The 20123-nt window shown below is 38.7% G+C and overlaps 1 protein-coding gene across 15 annotated transcripts in view; it reads left to right on the plus strand.

Moving 5' to 3' along the window:
• Positions 1–1105: 1105 nt before the first annotated feature.
• The window catches only part of LOC131695733 (ensconsin-like), a 106318-nt gene continuing 87300 nt past the window's right edge, over positions 1106–20123 (plus strand). For 3 of the 15 annotated variants that reach the window (XR_009306708.1, XM_058984238.1, XM_058984240.1), the window contains exons 1-3: positions 1112–1726; positions 15103–15159; positions 15735–15821. Coding sequence is in view for 14 of the 15 variants with exons in the window: in XM_058984238.1 (XP_058840221.1) it covers positions 1558–1726; positions 15103–15159; positions 15735–15821 (313 nt within the window). In the remaining variant the exon portion in view is untranslated. Of the gene's footprint in view, positions 1727–15102; positions 15184–15734; positions 15822–20123 lie in introns of all 15 variants that reach the window. The other 12 variants (XM_058984241.1, XM_058984242.1, XM_058984243.1 and 9 more) reach the window with 8 other exon arrangements.

A 20123-nucleotide genomic window follows, 5' to 3' on the forward strand; every position in this document is an offset into this window, starting at 1 on the left:
AAGATTTTCCAATATGTGTGTCACCCAAGCAATTTAGGGACTCAACTTTACTCACATTTTCCATTTATGCTAGATTATCTCCATTGTCAGATAATGGCATGACTGTTACTGTTGCTTTATATCTGTGCATTAGGATTAACGGAATCACAATCGGTTGTTTCTATATTATCTGTTCGTTATTGGTTTTCATCTTTCTACGATGTTCGTGAAGTAAAATTTCTTACGACAGCCCGATCAGCCTAACCGCAACTGAACACCTCTACACCATCGTATCACACTTTGCATGAGCTCGGTGTAAACAGCCCACGCTCCTAGCTTACTAATGCAGCTAGCGCTTAGCGCAGCCTCTCGTTGGATGGTTTGTCATACCCTTCATTCATCCATCCTTTACACGGCATGCGAGGAACATACATATCGACAGGTAGAGAATGACGTGATGCATTTCTGTTGACTGGTGTCGTTTGTTCGTCGGTTCATTCTACCATCCCGACCTCCTCGACGATGGATGACAGACTATAGCGCACTGCCAATTGCCAACAGCACCAGCACCGGCACCGGCAGCCCGAGCGCCGTGTTTAGTGTTGTCTTTTGTGCGCTCCAAGACGGTTCAATTATCCATTAGTTAGCATCAGCATCTCAGTTCTCGTGGTTACTAAACACTCTCCCGTTGCCACAGCCGTCGCCGAGCGTCATTATATTTAGATTCCGTGTCAGTTTTGTGTTCCTTCTCCCTTCGAGCTGGTGTGAGTGTGTAATCGCTTTGAGGAGGGCTGACCGGATTTGTGTTACTTACAGCACCCCTCACAGTTAGTCGCGGAATTGACGCCACGCAGGATGTTCGAGTATAGTTGACAGTAGCACGTTTGGAATCGGTGGTTGACGAGCGTTTGATGGGTGTAGAGGTGACATCTGTGATGCGATTAATGTACGATTGTGCACGATTAAGAGAAGATTATCATCTTATAGTAATGTAAACAAAACACGATCTGTTATGTAAATGAATAATTGACGAGAGAAGTTAAGTGATAACACATCCCTAAGGGAAGCTGACGCAAGAAGTGACGAACCCCTTAGATCATTTCTAACAATAAACCTAATATTTGTCTACTCAATTTTACCGCTACGGAAAGAAACGGTGATTAAATTTTTTGTGTTCTTGCAAAAAAGCTGTGATAATTTTCAAATTTCCTGTCTTGCACGCGTTGAAGAGATGTGATTTTAGATTATGACGGCCAGTTGTCAATGCAAAAATTAGCCATAGCCGCCTGGGTGTCAACTCGAGGAAGCGCACCGTGTCCCATGATCAGGTGGCATGAAATTAACACCTTTGTGGATGCCGTGTTGGTTGCTGCGGTAAAGGCGGAATACAAATCAATCACGAAGAATCGGGTCAAGTGTTGGTTGTTGGTTGGAAACAGCTGAGAGATCGGTGCCCTGCGCCGAAACCAGTTGAGTGCTCAGTGAGAATGCATAACGATCGGTGAAAATTGCCTGTACAGTTTTAGTGAAATTAGATCCAGTTGTTAATTGGTGTTGATTGATTTATACTGTGGAATAATGGGTACCGATATGATGGGTATGGCGAACGAATTGGATCGAATACCGAGTACTACCCTAGCAGCGCTCAGGGGAATTCTAGTCAAATCGCTGTCGCGAGAGAATCTAAGTCTGACCGATCAACAGCTGTTGGTGTACCGGAAGGATCGTCACGTGTCGTTCAATGTTGGTAAGGAAAAGAATTTTTTTTATGGTACAATTGTTTTAGAGATTTATGGTCGTTGTGATTTTAGGATCACCTAGCCTCAATCAAATCATTGAGATCGTGGAGTATTGATTACAGAACTCTATTAAAAACTGGTTTAGTACAATCTGCAAACATGTCATTGAATTAATATCCCTACTAACAAAATATCGTGCCTCTCGCCCCGCATTTAACTTGAAAAGCTGCTCAAAGAAAATCTAATTTGTAATTCACTGTTGTACAAGGTTAATTAGTAGCCCACTAAATTTGGGTTCACATCTATCGGTAGCATAAGACAATATCGGCAACGGTTTGTCAATGACTGCGCCATCACGACATGACTTTGACACGGCGGCGTGTCTGTCGTGTCGCGGTGGCTAATGCTTATTGCCGGCGATTATGAGACGGTCAGCTGTGATCTGCTGCTACTGCGCAATCCGTATCTCAGAGCGGTATTTAATCATTACCCCGGCGATGCTGGCTGGTTGGTGGGCTGGCAGACCTGTCTGTGGGTTGTAAATCGATGCCATTTGGTGGTACTAAACTACTGTACTGCTCATTGCGATAGATCAGGTTTCTGGCGCTTTATTAAATCGCTTGTTTGTTGCGATTGGTAACGAAGCGAGGAGTAGTTAGTCGTTGCGACGGTAGGCAGGTCAAACTAGTTCGCACGGTTTATGCCAAGGTCCGAGTTTGGAATTTAGTTTTTACTAAGTGTATAAACTTAAATTCGCTGTTTGTTCAAGGGTGGCGCCAGGGTGCGTATTGTACCATTATATACACTAGAATGATAATCCACCCCTGCGTCGATTCCTAGCCCCACCAGCAACATGTGCTTCAAAATTGAACCAAATCAGGCAAGTATAACTACCTGACCAACGTTTCTAAAAGTTTTTATGTGATTTTTCGTTAAGCGGCGCGAAGTTTTTTTTTTTTTTTTTTTTTTATTTCAATTATAGAGGTTTTAACCTTAAGGTCATTCGCCTCTTCGGGTTAGAAAAATCTCTTATGAGAAATTTCTAACCCTATGTGCGGGGTCGGGACTCGAACCCAGGTGCGCCGCGTACAAGGCAATCGATTTACCAACTACGCTACGCCCACCCCTTGGCGGCGGCGCGAAGTTCTTTACAACATAGGAAAATGAGATTTTATTATTGCCTTGATCAATAGAATACTATCTAAGAAATCATCACAACAATCTCAGTACCTAACCCCAAATATTTTGGATTAGATTTACGCACAGGAGCACTAAATAGATATGCGAGCACACGGACAAACGTGATCAAAAAGAATTCTAATCACTGGTCCATTCGGTATTTTCGCGTTTTCATATTTCAGTATTAAGATTATTTCGAATTAAGGGGAAAGTTAACAAAAAAGTTATTGGCAGATTGGAACAAATCATGGTTTGTTCACTTCAGAATTGCCTATATTATTACCAAATATCAAATTTTAAATATTTTTATATTTCGTTAAATTTACAGTTTTATCCCCAAAACTCGGTTAGGTTTAAGTAGTAGACACAGAGGAGTGCCTCCGGCTGTAGGCAGGGTTTTGTTGTTTGTACGATCATTTCAAGTTCGAAAGGAGTGCCACTTAACACCTAAGAGAGCCAATTGATTCATTTTGAAACGAAATAGCTAGGAGAAAAGTTCTGAGAAAATGCTCTTTGGTCAAAAAAATTTTGTCCTCGGTCCTAGAAAAATCCACTGAAATGTAAAAAATATGCTGGTAAAATCAATGGCGAACCAATGTTTTAAGCACTTTTATTTAAAAGTTGGATTTTAATGTTCTATGTTTCACCCGTCAGTAACTGACACCAACTTGCTGTCAACTAGACGATATGGTCGGCGTTAAGTCAGACCGGACTAAGTGACAAAATATTGATTGCGAGAAAAACGAGTTTGAAGTTTGAATCGCAGCATCCTTTACATTATGATTGGAAATTAATTTTTGCCGTAATTCTTGTTTATTGTTACATATTTCAAATCTGGCAAGAGTCGAATGTAGCTGACGAAATTCTATATTCATTGCTATAATTATCTCATTTTTTGATGTTTTGCGACTTAGTCCGGTCTGACTTGACACCGACCATATAACCAAACCAGCACAAAATTGGCGCCTGTTAGACACTAAATCCAAACAGTTCACACAACATCTGTGAACGCCTAAAAGCACCAACATCTGTGTACGCCCAAAGAAACCGGAGGGATGTGTCAAGCCCAGAAGCTCTGGGTCGCTGACGAGGATAGTCTTTTGGCATGAGAGCTATTATTAATTGTCTGAGTCTCTAACAAGCAAAAATATGCTAACGAATGAATCATTTGACCCATCCAAGTCAGAATCACAATAGGCACTTGACTGGCTCATTTTTGGGAATGGGAAATATTAAAAAGGATTCGAATTTATAGGGAGCAAAGTACTTTTTGGGTTCCTTTTATGCTACTAATTGGTCGGTATTAAGTCAGACCGGACTAAGTCGCAAAACATCAAAAATGAGATAATTATAGCAATGGATACAGAATTTCGTCAGCTACATTCGACTTTTGCAGATTTGAAATATGTAACAATAAACAAGAATTACGGCAAAAATTAATTTCCAATTATAATGTAAAGTAGAGGTGTGCGCCGATCAAAAATATATAAATCGGCGGCGTTGGTGCTTTTTTGACCGGCGGCGGCGGCGTATCGGCGTGACGCCATTTCGTAAAATGAGCGGCGGCGGCGTATTGGCGTGACGCCAATCGATAAAATGAGTGGCGGCGGCGCAAAACGGCGTGGGTCGATGTCAATAAGTAAATGTTGATGTCCATACGTACTATGAAGACTCATTTAATTCAATATCTAATAATAGTTGTAATCAGTGTTATTGATCGTTTTTGCACATATTGAAACAAAAAAAAACATTCCACTAGTTATGCATTATGTTATTAGTGTTTATGTATATTCAGAATTATTTTTCGAATCGTTTCTTACATAGCTGGTAGTTATCGTGAATGAAAATTGTTTTATCAACTCGCTTCGGGTTAATGCTAGATCGCTTTGCCGATACAGTTAGTCCAGCAACATTGAATACTCTCTTTTTTGGAGTACTAGTAGCAGGAATGCACAAAATCTTCGTAGCAGTAGTAGCCAACCAGGGAAATTGGATTCTGCGATGCTTCCAGAATTGCAAAACATCTCCATCAATAATTTGATTAGAATGGGACGTAGAAATGTATCCTGTGACCTCTTGTTCAATCGCTGTTGCATTGTTGTCTGTTATGTCTGAGTGATTCAAGGCTAAACCGAGAATTGGTGACGTAGCGGTATCATGAACCAAAAGTATATCAGATGCCTTATCTGAGTTAACATCTTGTAGCTTAATGTTATCATGAATGTATTTGGCAAGAAATTCAATTTTGGTCGTTCCACGATTCTTCAACTCATTATTAACACACGATAGGTTTAAGAACCTGGGATCGACTAAAGCAGCTACTATCAACAAATCAGTAATCGGATATCTGCGCTGCAACTGAGCACTCATACCTTGTTTCATTTGAATTATAGCCAACGAATCGTTGTCATTCTCGATAAGACAATCTTCTATCTCCGATCGTAACAGCAAGCTTATGTTAATTGTTGCTTTCTTTTCAGCAGACATAAGTTTAACAATTACCTAAATAAAAAACTATAAATCAGATTGCTCTATTTGAACCTAACACACTTACCTCAAAAGGTGAAAGAAAATTTACCACTTCTTCTACCAAAGACCATTCATATGAAGTGAAAATAAGATCAGGTTTGTTGATGCGTCCCAAAATGGTATTTACTCCTGATCGATTAGACCCAAGGCTTTTCATCAAGTGCAACAAAGTGTGCCAGCGTGTTAAACTGAGTGTTTTAAGCGTTGGAGTTCGCGGTGGTGATTCGCTCATGTGCACAATAATACTTTGGTTGTCCATATTTGGCATGTTCATCTCACCTGGGTCTAATGGCTCCTCTGAATCCAAAAGTGGATATATCTCCTCTGCTTCGAGAACATTTCCAGCTTCTTCGATATCGGATAATATTTTTCTTTAATTTTGTTCCATTTCAGTTTCAAGTTCTGTCGCTCGATAGCGCAGAGCGCCAACTGCCTTCGTAGCCTTCTGCACGATTTCGTGGATTCGAAAGCTTCGCCTAAGGCCTTCACTCATTACAAGGTTGTGTAATCCATGACCCAAACAAAGATGGTTTTCCATACCAGCCAATCTGCATGCTAGTTTTACGTTAGCACCTGCGTCTGTTACAGCACACAGTTTTTTAAGCTGTAGTCCGAAAGCTTGACGTACATCTAAAATTTCATTTCGGATGTTTTCTCCCGTCTTCCGCTCAGCCAATACCTTTGTCCGTAAGGTGACGTTAATTAGTTCCATGTCGGCTGTTGAGGAAAGATACTTTATATGATATAATCTTACAAAACTATCTCTGTTCTCACTTGTAATGAAGTGATAAGTAAAGGTAATGTAGCATCGTCGTCTGAAACCGTCCGTCCATAAATCAAACGTCAGGGCACCATACTGTCCTGATGTCTCGATAGCTGCTTTCACTTTCTGCAACATGGCATTATATACATCATCCAGTGCATCCTTCGACACTGTAGTTCGGCTGGGAAGATTCTCAGTTGCGTCAATAACGCCTCTTTTCTGGGATTGGAAAGGAAAAGTTACATCATTTTCGATCAAATCAGAACTAAAATCATCTTACGCGCATAAAATCCAACATTCCTTCATCACAAACGGCACTGAACGGTTGCAAGTCACGGCAAAACCACAAAGCTAAGTCTCTAGCGAGGAGAAATTTATCAGTTGCTGCTGATGATACGGGTGAACATGGTCTTATAACTGATGAAAAGAAATTGTGGAGCGATGCATTTTTTCTAGTTGGCTTCAGCTTAAAAACTTCATGTTCCTCTCGTAGATGCCGAGCCAAATTTCCAGTACTCACTGTAGCTGAGTATGATTTAATCGAGTAACTGAAAATGAAAAAATGGAAACAAATTGAAATTAAGTTCTGATAGGCACCTTTATACATACCATCCAAATTTGTCCTGAGTAGTTGAATTACCGTGACTCTCAGAACCCTTTTTTGACGCTTCTCCAAAGCACAATGAGCAGAACACTTTTTCGGCTATAATATGCTCAGTTTTTCCATTGTTTGTATACAGCAGTTTTCCGAAATAATTATGGGTCGTACTTGACAATGATTTGCCGTGCGAGGTATCAACGGCAAGAGCGGAAAGTGAAATTTCGTTCAATTTCAAATGGAGCGACATTTTTTCCTTCAAATGCTTTAAATCGTTTTGCTTTTCGCGACAAAGAGAAAAGCCTTGAGTGACATTTGTCGAGTGTTTCTATAAGGATAGACCGACGTTTGACGAAACATTGGTCGACTGTCAATTAGACAAACTGTTTACCAGCAGTAATGTTCATGGTTGGCTGCAGGGTAGCCAGATTCCATTTTATGATATAGGTGTACTGAGATGAATAGACCAAATATGTCCATGCATAAAATATATAGCAGAAGGAACGAGAAGCAGGTAGAAAAATCTACTACTCTTCCATCACCGGTACAGAGCGTCAAAGGAACATCAAAATTGGTAACATGTAGTTCTTATGGAGACGTTCGCACACAACATCAACAGCACGGAAACTTTTTACGTTCCGGCTCCAGTGGCACAACCGATTCTAGTTAGAATCGGTTGTGTCACTGTAGCCGGAATACGAACTGGATCCAGCAAGAATTCCACTTCAGTTCCGGCTGAACTTTACTGGGTTATACTGATGGGGGAATTCTAGCGTATTCTTTAAAAAGGGCCAATTTGGGAAATTCCAGCGTGTTTTTTGAAAAGTGCCAAAAGCACTGAAGAAAAATTCCGTACCGTTACGGCCGAATGCTGTTAAAAATGGTCGACTATAAACAAAGTTAATTCTGAAGCAGCAAATGGCGAAATGTTTGGAGTTCAATGGAAAAAGAACGATGTGACAAAAATAGTATTTTCCAGAAAATGTGTATACACAAACATGTTATGACTAGTTTATATCCGTTTGGAGTTATAACTATCAACTAATCCATGTGCAGTTATTTTAGTACGAGATTGAGGTTAAATCCGGTGGAATTTTTGCCAAATGAGGTTAAATCAGATGGCGGATTGAAAACATCGCATTATACGTATGTTGTCTATACACATAACAATTGTTTTGGTATCCTAGACGTCAAATAAGTCAATGGTAGCAAAGTCGAACAGCAGTGGAAATAGCAATGTTTCATAACCACATTAGACAGTGGCATTATTTTCGTTAACTAACTAAATCGTGATCAGACTAGATAGCATAATTTCGACAGAGTAACTGCTGTCGAACCAAAACTATTTTGACACGAGGCAAATTGTAAACAAGAAGGAACGTTTTATCAACTGTCATTTCAACGAATTTTAGTTTGCGCCGAGGTAGGTGATTACATTTACGGTATGTCCTCTAAAAATGTAAAAGTTCAATAAGATAGCATTGACACTTAATGTGGGAAATCACCGAGAAACTTGATTCGCTAGTTGGACCCACTGACAGATGTCAAAAAATCTCCAAAGGAGATGTCAGTAGTATAAATACATCTGTTCACATCTCTTTTTTTATTTGATACGGCTCAATGAGTTAGCATAACTGAACCGTGGGTGTTTAATGATTTTTACAATATGTAAAAATTAAAATTCACTTTCATGTGTCCATCGATAGGGTGTTGACCTCTTCCTTGGTGGTGTATAATAGGGTGCGTTGTATGCCCCACCTTGGTGGTCATTCGGTTCGTCTTCTCTCGTATTTTTGTTCACGTCCATGTTGTCATCGGTACTGCATTCGTGATGTTCACGGTCCGTTGTTCTTGTTTGTTTCTTGTACTTACGGGTCGCTGTTGTAAATCCTTCGTCATCGGTATTTGATTCTCTATTGCTGGTGTTAGTTGTTGGTTTAGAGGTATTTGGTGTAATCGTTGTTACTTCGCTGTTGAAAAAGCAGTTGGTTTGGTGGTCCTGGGGCGGATCGTTGTTGAGCTGGTGTTTGTTACTGCCTACTCCGCAGTCGTTGGTTTAACAACCGGTTGTGGTTTAGCATACATTCTAATTAGAATCGGTTGTGTCACTGGAGCCGGAATGCGAACTGGAACCAGCCAGAATTCCAGTTCATTTCCGGATGAACTTTACTGGGTAGCATCGGCGTGTTCAAATACAATCGGCGGCGCAGCCCAAAACATACCATCGGCGCGCTGACCATTTTTTTCTGATATCGGCGGCGTGTCAAAATAATCGGCGGCGGCTGCGCGGCGGCGCACAGCTCTAACGTAAAGGATGCTGCGATTCAAACTTCAAATTCGTTTTTCTCGAAATCAATATTTTGTCACTTAGTCCGGTCTGACTTAACACCGACCAACTAATTGTGCAAATTTTGAGAGCGATCAGTTACTTCCGAAATTCGCGCATTGCGTTTAAAGTTTGTATGGAAATTAGTATTTAAAAATGCAATTTATTGCATCTCCGCTCATACAGGTCTCTGCTTCACTCAAATAATAGAAAAACCAATGCAGTAAAAGAACATGTAGTCCAGAATTTTATTCAGAATTTTTCTGTGAACAGTAACTTGCTAAGATTCCTTATTAAATGTTCGATTTTATGATAGAAGGGACAATTCCTTGGTGAAATATATTGTTTTTTGTCAATACTGCAAATGAACCACCAACACCTATGTGTTAATCCCAAATATCTCAGAACATGTGCGTCGTTGAGACTTGGAATATTCGAAAGGTTCTCTGAATTACATAAACCTAGTAGTGATGTCAAAAACCATTTTAATTCATCTAGCGGTGAGAATTAACCATTCTGATATGATATATCACATGTGTTATTTGCCTTTGCCCAATCAATTGCCTGAACAAACGAAAAGCCCATAATTCCCATATGCTCATGGTCCTAATTCACGGCCACTGCATGGTGCTTTTATAGCGGTGATTGTCATTTTTAACGACAAATTATTATTATTTTTACCCTCCACAAGTGTGTTGATATACCGGAAGAAGGCAAAATACATGAGCCAAAACGTCGGATATATAGACAGGTACTGTTTTATTATACCAGATGACTGCATGCCGAACCAAATAACACCTAAATCAAAAATCAGCTACTTTTTGCCTCTTATGTACACTGCGTGACACCAGGATATTCAGAACTTGAACATTGTTTGGTTACTTTGGGTCCTAAGGGAATTCCTTAACTGAGGCCTGGAGATACAACACCCGGCGCATACCCAGGCAACGTGCTCGATGTCGTGACAATACATCGCGAATGCGCGTACAACGTTGTTAGACAACACGAATGAAATGGCGACTCTCATCAGAGGTTTCGTCGATACCTTCGAGATAGTAGAATGTAGTCATCGTTGTAGTTTTCAATTGCTCCAAGATGTTTGCCAATTGTCGAGCGTCCTCTGATGAGACATATTGAAAAATTCGTTGAAGCAAATTGGTCCTTCATAGATATCACCTTCTAATGCGCCCACCTCAGCCAAAAAATCCACCTCTTCATTACCCGGGATAGAACAATAAGAAGGAACCCAAACTAAGATAATTCTGCAAGATTTTTCAAATGAAGCAGGCAAGAACTCTCCCAGAAAATACAGGAAGTGGTTTCCAGACTTCACGGAGAGTTTCAATGGAACTGAGACTGTTCGAAATGATGAACTATTAATCTATGGGTAAAGGGTCGATGATCCCTAGGGGGTACTGAATGGCTACTAATTCTTCAACGTAAACTGAAGCAGAATCATAGAGCTTGAATGAAACAGTCGACTTCTTGGGCTTTATTATAAAAGATATATGAGTTCACTTGGTGGCGTATGGGTTCCGAAATTCCACGAATCTTCCTTCATGGATATGTCGAAGAATACAGTTGAATCAGAAGTATCAGTATTCTGTGTCATGTAGTCGAAGTACAATGACATAAATCGGCTTTGAAAATTAAGCTCGGCAAGATTCTCAAAATTTTCATTAACCCAACAAATTCAAGATATCGCATCAGATGAGTAATCGATATTAAAATTCTCAAAATCGATTTTTTAAGAGGAGGACGCCCGCCAGCACTTCTAAACTCATTGGATGGGTCGGGTAAATATTTGCATCCCAAAGCAACACGCAAGGTACCTTTAGAGGCTAACCAGACCCCGATATATTTAAATGTGAAGACATAATTGACCGTTACACCCATTAATAGAAGATGGAGTTGCGCCGGCTCACATTCCTAGGGAGAACGAAAAATTCAGTTTTCGCCGTGGAACACTCGGTACCCAACTGAAGCCTACAAACAGGCGATGTGTCCAAAGTATTTTGCAATTGTCCTTCTAAATTAACAGCTTTGAACCCCATCGTTTGCTAATGGTCTTAGCGACATTCGTCACCATCGATCACGTAAAAAAATCCGTGAAAAACTACGCTGGTGCAGCTTCGTTGATAATAACTGAATTAAAAAACCTGCTTGATCTCCAAGAACGCTGATACCATCTGCTCTTTGCTAGCATAGGTCAAATGTCGTGGCGAAATAAGATCATTTTCTCGGCCAACTTCCGGATACAGAACAGCGTTGCAATCGGCCGATGCGAGTTGTGGTCGGAAGCTGGTTTTTCTGTGTTTGAGATTTCGATGACCTTCACTTGCCTTCAGTCAAATGTTACCCTTAAGAATTTTGTTGAATAAATTCAACAAATGCTCCAAAGGTTCTCAAAAGAATAAAAAAAATTGCATAGCATAAAAGCGTGCGAGAACTCCATAATCGAAAACGACGTTTCGTTCGGATTATCGTGGGGAATGCGATGTTTGTATGTGTAAACCTGTCACACTTTTTATTAAGCATTCAAATCATGTTTCTTTTACAAGTTTAAGGAGGAACGAAAAATGGCGCGAAAATCGAAAACGATAAAAGCATTTTTTTTCCACACCGTGTGTCAGATCTTCATGAAAATCAATCACCTTATATAGAATATTGTTACAGTACTGCTGATTTGTTTTTGGGAAGATCTAGTACAGGGTGTATAAAAACAGCTTTTTTCGTTTTCAATTTTCGCACCATTGTTCGTTCGTCCTTAGCTCATACAGAATAGAGAAAAATAAGCACTCAAGCGTCCTTTTCAGCCAATGCGAATTTCCGGGCCTTTCGTTTGACTCCGTCCATCAAATTTTACACAACCTCCTTGGGCACTTTCCTCATCATCGTGATCGTCCAATATTTTTTTATTTGGCGGAGCTCTGGCGTGTTGGGAGGGTTAATGTCCTTGGGCACCACGTGAACGTTGTTCACGGCATATCACTCCATGGCATTTTTTCCGTAATGGTAAGATGCCAAATCCGGCCAAAATATAACGAAACAATTGTGTAGCTAAGGGAAAGGCAACAGACGTTTTCCCCAGACACTCCAGCGCATAATTTTTTTGGTTGATGGATTGTCGCTCATGAAGCTGCAGGAACGGATGGCCTGCCACACGAGATATTTTTTGCGAACTTCGACAGCTTTATGTTTGAAAATCTCTGCCACCTTTCCTCTTCCAGTCGACGTATAGTACTTCTGTCTAGGATGATGTTTCCCTTGACGTAGGTTTTGCCATCTTTTATCATGCAATAAAATTTCGTCAGCATCTTCCGCTATCGTTCTCTGGCCGACCTTTTTTGCTTATCGTCACAATTTGCAGTCACCACCTTTTCGTAAGTCGACCGTGCGGCTTGTTTTTAAGCTCGATGCGTGATTTGAGATGGCACTCCCAGCTTACTTGCCACATCACGGACGGAGAGGTTGGGGTTCCGCTTGAAACAGCTGGCCTCTGTTTTCGTTATTATTGCGGTCTTCGGCTTTTGATTCAGTCTGGCTGTCGACAAACGTTTTCCGAAAACTTTTTCGTCGGTGACAGCCGATTTTGACCACATTCAACAATTTGGCATGCGAGTAGTACGGATTTTTGCGAAGCTCGCGCGAAATTTTGCTCCGTTGCTCCTATTGCTTCGATGTCATTTTCACAAATGAAGAGCAAATGTTAAAATAAAACAGTAGGCATGATACTATACCCGTAGATATTTAAAATTAGTGGAGCAGGTTTTTTTAAAGGCGCGATGGAAAATAAAAATTACGTCAAGTTGAATTAGACTAATTTCCTTTCCGATCAGCTGCGGCTGATGCTGAATGCAGTCCAGTATCTTCACTGCTGGAAGTATGGGGTCTTTGAAACAGCCAACCCCGTATTTCAGAAGATCAGAAACGACGCTATCGATATCGACCTGGTTCGATGGTATGTATACTCTGTACTCTTTCATAAAAGGCCCGTATCCAGCCACATCATTTACCTGCTTCAAACTATTTACCACCACCCTTAGTTTATCAGGACGATTTTTTAGTATATCTGTCACAGCCGAATATCATTCCGTAACGTCTCTAGAAATTTCCAATTGATTAATTTGCGCTCGCACCTCATATATAACTCCACTCATTAGGTTCAGTGCAACATCTGTCTGCAGTTTCTTCTGTTCGGAAATCCATCTTTTCGTCATGTCTTCCTTAGATTTGAACTCCTTGGGATGCTTTTGTAGTGCCTGCTTCATAATTGCCCAGTATTTTCCGATTGGTCATTTTTCCGGTGCGGTGGGGGGGGGGGGGGGGTTCCAAACTCTTGGGTATAAAAGTGATTCCGTTAGGTGGATCCGGCCAGAAGATCGTAGCGCTCTCGTGTTGCTTCAACAGAGAAAGCAGACGTTTCTGTAGACACTCCTTGAGGCAGATCTCCCCATTTGCAGTACCGGTAGTCACGAACGGCGCCACATGAGCAGATCGCTTGCCAAATCATATATTTATTGGCAAACTTTTGAAAGTTTCTGCTTCCTTGCTTCATCCGGAACATCAAACTTGTGCTGGGCGGTGAAGAACAGTAGTCCCGGAAGTCCGCTTTGACGTAAGTCTCATCATCCATGATAAGACGATTAGGCTTCATCTGGGTGCACAGTTTCCCGGCGTGTGACTTTCCCACCGTATTTTTCCGTTCGTTTCGATTTGGAGCCTTCTATACTTTGTACATATGCATTCCCTCCCGGTCCTTGGTTCTCTGAACGAAAGACTTGGATAGATTCATGTTTTTGGCCACATCTCTAACCGAAGCATTTGTGATCCTGATCACTAATAGTGGTCTTCTCCAAAGAGGTTTGCTCGTGCTTTATAAAATTATTGTATCTAAGGATATCTAATTATAGGATCTCAGCGTCAATTATAGTCATTTCTCAATACAAATGTCTCGATTTGAGGCTATCGCTTCTAGGATGGCTTGGGGGTCAATTTGTAAGCGGTGTTTATGATTTTTATCGATAAAGGGGTAAACTTAAACGTTTATTACAAAACGAAGGTTTTCGAGAAATTTTTCCCCCAAATCTTCGGTATATCTAACAATATTCTTTGAAAATTCACATATTAGCATTATTTGAACCACTGTGTATTGACCGGAATACATCAATAATATAAATTCACACCCCGATATGTGGGAGCACAGTCTACCGTCTTTTCTGTGTATTTTCACATCAACAGTCACCCGCATGAAGGTCGCTTAGAGGGATTGAATCATCGCCAAACACCTAGCAAATATTGACCACCACTCATCAGTTGTTGTTGATTGCAGAGCTTACGGTCAGATGTAGACTCAAACCCACACGCAAAATCGCACAAATAGGCTTCGCGGCAACTAATGCGGGCGGACTATGTTAGAAGGTGTCAAGAACAACCGATAGATATAGACTGCCAGATATGGTGACATTCGATCAATTATTATTCTATTCAATTGTCGGCCGGTATTTAGACGAGGTTCAATTGCTTCATGATAGATTCGTTGCTCGCATCATAGAGTAGGTTGAAAATAGTCGCGTATTATTGGAAAGTTGCGTTCGTAGTTTATAAATTCGAACTCATTCGAAGTACGCCTCAACTCAATTTTTGATTCTATTTTATCCTATGACATACCATTTCCAATAATTGAACATTAACCATAAATATGAGATCGATAGATTCTTATAATCACAGTCTTAGTCATTTCACCAGCACCTACATCCCTACTGCAGCCTACATCAAGACCTACTCATCATCTAGGTCTGGATCGGAGGTCGGCTTATAGCCTATGTACATATATACTGATTACCGGCGTATAAAACGGGAAAAATCCGTTTATAAATAAACACAAGCACTTGTGAGACTTCAGCCAGTCGCCGAATGAAAATCGATGTCCCCATTTATCGGTCCAATACTGATCTGATGTTATTTTCTTTTCTTTTTCTCTTTCCAGCTGGAAACAGGGATGCAAACGTACAAAAACAAACGAGGCCATCGTCTGCCAATAAAGGTTGGTGCCAATTCGATGATTGCGGTAAACTCTATTGTACTTATAATGTTTTAGATAAGTCCATGGTGGCGGGTACATGGAGTTTGGGAATATATTTAACAGAGGGTGCTTTCGGATTATTTAGTTGTCAATCATAGCTGAAGGACTGGTAGACGGAATATTTACTTATTGGTAAAATCTAATACACTGCAAAAATTGGAGACTTATTTTAGGAAATAGCTGAATTAATTTCAATGAACTATTCACGTTTCGTTCTACGCCTCATACTAGCGAGGCGAAATGTAAATTACGAAAAGGTCCATACAGCAAACAGAAGTATTATTATTTTGTACATCCAAAACATTACCCACCTCTATAACAGTCTGTCAAAAATTATGGCGTTTTTTTGACAAAATAATTGCATTTAAATTTTGCCACCTTGAATCAGGATTGTTAACCTTTTATTATTTACCAAAGCCATGGAAACTGACGCCCAATATCCGCTGAGAGCGGATTTTCACGTCAATTTCCCTTAGATGTTTTGCCCAAGCTTCAATGTAATATGCAAAAAATAAATAATTGAACTTTATCCACAGACAACCGTCCACACTCCGTAGCTCACACCTTGCATTGGTTTGCCTGCGTGGGCGAGGATTACGATATTAACGGTTTTAATAACGAAGGTATACCAGTAGGGACTGCCGACGGAAAATTGTCGTGTTTTGCGTCTGCCTAGGCAGAATATGTGTGTTTGCGCTTTGGAATGTTGGTTGTATTACGTCGCCTTTAGACGACAGTTTCGATGACCACTAATCGCATGAAAATTCCTTATTTTAAATATAAGTCAGATCTGTACTGAGTTTTGAATTATCTAATATTGTGATGACCTAACTTTAATACTTAATTACTGACACCTCCGAGAAATTCCCTTCTTCGATTTTCTGTCATGAATATCCAAATTTCTATTTTTGTTTTTTTCGAGGCTGTAGTTGATCAGCTGCATGCTAATGGGTTGTCAACGCAGAGTTCTACAACTACCGTAATATACCGTCAATTTTTAACCAAGACATGCTCTATCTCGAAACATACCAGGACGTACAAAGTTTTTATCTTCAGAAGATTTATTTCAAATGACAAGACCTACAGCTTTTTCGAAGACACTACATTTCTATCTAGTTTTATTAAAAATTTGATAACAGCGCCGCTCTATCGACTGAATTCCGAACTAGTATGATTCAACTAAACAAAGCGCTAGGTGCCATACAGCAACTTTTTCGAAGACACAATAACTCTATAACGAAAGATAATAATGGATTCCACATTTGTTTAATTTTCCGACAACGATGCACCGCTTTTCTCTTGATCCGTTATTGCTCGGTCTACTTTCAATCTAGAGACAGGACACTTTTACAGGAATTTTCGAAAAACTGCGTTCAACAATATACATTCGTGCAAAAATGTATAGATAGAAAATAGCCATATATGGCAAGTATGTGAGTGGCACTCACCTTCAGGAACAACTGTTTGGGCCGAAACGTCAACGTACAACGTAATCCAATTAAAAATAGTATTATGTCAAGTTCACCGATATGTGAGCTAAAACATAACATTTACTGACAAAGAATCGATAGACGGAAAACAAACGAGAAAACTCGAATTTCCATAGGACACAATGTGGGGTTGGCCCCTTTTGGACGCCAGCTAGTACTGGATTTACCTCCATGGTCAACTTTGACTGCTAGTTGCAAAAAATTTAAAATTTATTTTCAAATTTCTCAAATGACAGTCCACGTGGATTACTTAGAACTACTAAAAAATGCAAAAATGTTAATTTTGGAAAAAATGTGGGTAAGTCGCTTTTGGACGCCAGCCATTCAATTACACTCAGGTTTTTTTACGCGGGGGATACATGCCGCGTAAATGAAAACCGCGTAAATTTCAAAATCCGCGAAAATGAAAACCGCGTAAATTTCAAAATCCGCGCAAATGAAAACCGCGTAAATTTCAAAATCCGCATAAATGAAGATCTTTTAAATTTAAGAATCCGCGTTAAAGGGAACCTCGTTGATGGATACCGCGTAAATTCCAAAATCCGCGTAAATTTCAAAATCCGCGTAAACGAAAACCGCGTAAATTTCAAAATTCGCGTAAAAAAAACTTGAGTGTACTTTAAAAAAATGGAAAACTTCCGCATGAATGGAAAGCTTCTTATCTTAAATCAAATAATAATTATATTATTAAATTTAGTGGTTTGTGTTAACCGTGGTCAGATCAAGTTACATACTTGGGTATAATAAAAACTTACTTTCATGGATTACATTGAAAGAATCCAAGATAAATGCAACAAATATAAATAAATATTTATATCATCTCTAACAGGAATTATAGGCTCTCCCTAAGAAACAAACTATAAATTTATAAATAAATATGCAATGCTATATGCAGTGACGATTTGAGCAAGTTGTTGTGTTACCAGGAAGAAAACGCTGCAAAGGATTGAAATCAAAATCCTGAAAATGATTTTGAAGCGCCCTACTTAGAAACATTTGAAATTATTATAAGTAATTTCCAGATGGGAAATACATATTTTTTCATACGTTTTATATGAAAATTCGTAATTTTTTTAAGTAATTGAAAAGTTTTGAAATTTGTTAAAGTTTAAGAACACTTTGAAAAAAAATATATATGCCTGAAACAATAAGGAACCCCGAAATCTGAGCTTTTTTGTAAAACAATATTTAACTAAGAAAAAATAAAGAATTTGAAAACTTTCCGTTTGAAACCTTTAATGGTGTGCTCAAAACGTAACAAACTTCAAACTGTTTCGATCACTTTGAAAAAAGTCATGAACTTTCGTATAAAACATATGAAAAAATACACGTATTTCACATACGGTGTTAAAACGGTCCAATTTCGCTCAAATTTTACCCATATTATTTTTTGATACATTGATTCATTTTGTGACCGGCGATGGACGACATTCCAACATCGTAAAAATCGTAAAAATAATTGACACATTATCATATAATTTTTTGATTAATGCAAAGAACTACAATATTTTCACATTTTAGAATGTACTACAAATGCTATTCTCTTTTCTGTACTATTTTAAATTTAAATTTTAAATCCTTGGAGAGACAATTCTTTAAAACTTTCGAGACAGCTTTTAATTCAAAGCTTCAAGCGATTGGTTTATAAACATGTTGAGGTCATTGCTTTGACTTTAAAGTTGATCCATTAATGCCCAACTTACTATACATAGTAGATAATAAGAATAACTCCCAGTACTTGAGGGGTTACACAGGGGTTCTTGGCGCAATAAAGAGGTGAATCGAGATCTTGTTAAATAGAATTTATAACATAAGTAAATAATCACACAAAATAATTTTTTCGAGTCATTTTATCACAAGATGACGGTTGTGCAACATTTTTCCCCATGCTTGATTTTTTTTGGAAGGGTTCCACGGCCGGAAATCTATTTCCCGTTATTTTTGACCTAGAGACAACAATTTAAGTTTTTTCTGATACCTTCTGATTTAAATGTTCAAATTGAAAATTTGAACATTTAAATATTGTTTTTGTCTTCCATTATTTAGGATATCATTTTCAACATTCTAAAGCACCTATTAAACTAATTAATTAAAATTTGAATTTTTTAAATTCTACAGTGGTGTAACCCCTTAATAACTTTAATAGTTTTTTTTACCGCTTTGCTCGTGAGGTCGTATTGATGTGCTCCGATTTTGATGAGTATTTCAGCGTTTGTTTGTGCATATGTGGCAAGAACTTAGGTCATGCATTAAAATTCTACTTTGTGGGGAAGTGGGGTAAAACGGGCCTTGAATATTAGCCCGAAAAAATGGGTCGAAGTTTTGAAATCTCTCTAACTTTAGTATAACTTGATAAAATCTAATTTAGTTTATTTTTTTTCTTGGAAGGGCTTTGGGAGGGGTTGAAATAGGATACATCTTTTCGATTTGAAACCGATATATTGAAAAATATTCATATTTTACTATAAAACAATGACAATTTTACAAACGTTGTAGCTCTTTGCAATAATTTAATTGAGAGTAGGTTTGTATTAGACCTCTCTACATTTTGAAAAGTTTTGAAATATACATGGGACAGCTCAGATTTTTGTTCTAGGTGTGAATTTAAAAACTATCGCCAAAAATGACTTAATTTGGACATAATTTAGAGGTGTCTCCAATCAAAAATCGTGTTTTGCTATGTTGCCATAGTAAGGTCACTTACACTCTGATTTAATAGGCCCTACATGCCCACATATGTATCATCAAAGGTCATTCCTTAAACATATCTTAACATGTTTTAACAGGTGAACATAGCTCTAATCGCAATTGAAAATTTGTTAAATGGATTTTTATATAGAGAAGCATATCAAAACCAAGTAAAATTAGTAGTATTTCTTCTTGGTTTTGATATTCTTTTCTATATAAAAATTCAGTTAACAAATTTTCTATTGCGATTAGAGCTATGTTCACCTGTTAAAACATGTTAAGATATGTTTAAGGAATGACGTTTGATGATACATTTGTGGGCATGTAGGGCCTATTAAATCAGAGTGTAAGTGACCTTACTATGGAAACATAGCAAAACACGATTTTCGATTGGAGAAACCTCTAAATCATGTCCAAATTAAGTCATTTTTGGCGAAAGTTATTAAATTCACACCTAGAACGAAAATCTGACCTGTCCCATGTATATTTCAATTTTTTTCAAAATGTGAAGAGGTCTAGTTTGTATGGATGAATTTTAGAGTAAACTTAGCGCTATATGCGTATGGTTAATACTTTTTGGGGCGTCCTAAAACACGCAAAATATTATGTTTATTTAATGATTTTAAGTTTTCAAAATTATATTTTCGCTCGGGGTTCCCTTTTAACAAATTTTTCGGTAAAAATGCTATCATTTTCAAGTTCCTCAGGCAATTTGATGTATTACAGTCATATATTTTGTTGAAAAAT

This window comes from Topomyia yanbarensis, unplaced genomic scaffold (genome assembly GCF_030247195.1).
Source record: "Topomyia yanbarensis strain Yona2022 unplaced genomic scaffold, ASM3024719v1 HiC_scaffold_50, whole genome shotgun sequence".
Lineage (NCBI taxonomy): Eukaryota > Metazoa > Arthropoda > Insecta > Diptera > Culicidae > Topomyia > Topomyia yanbarensis.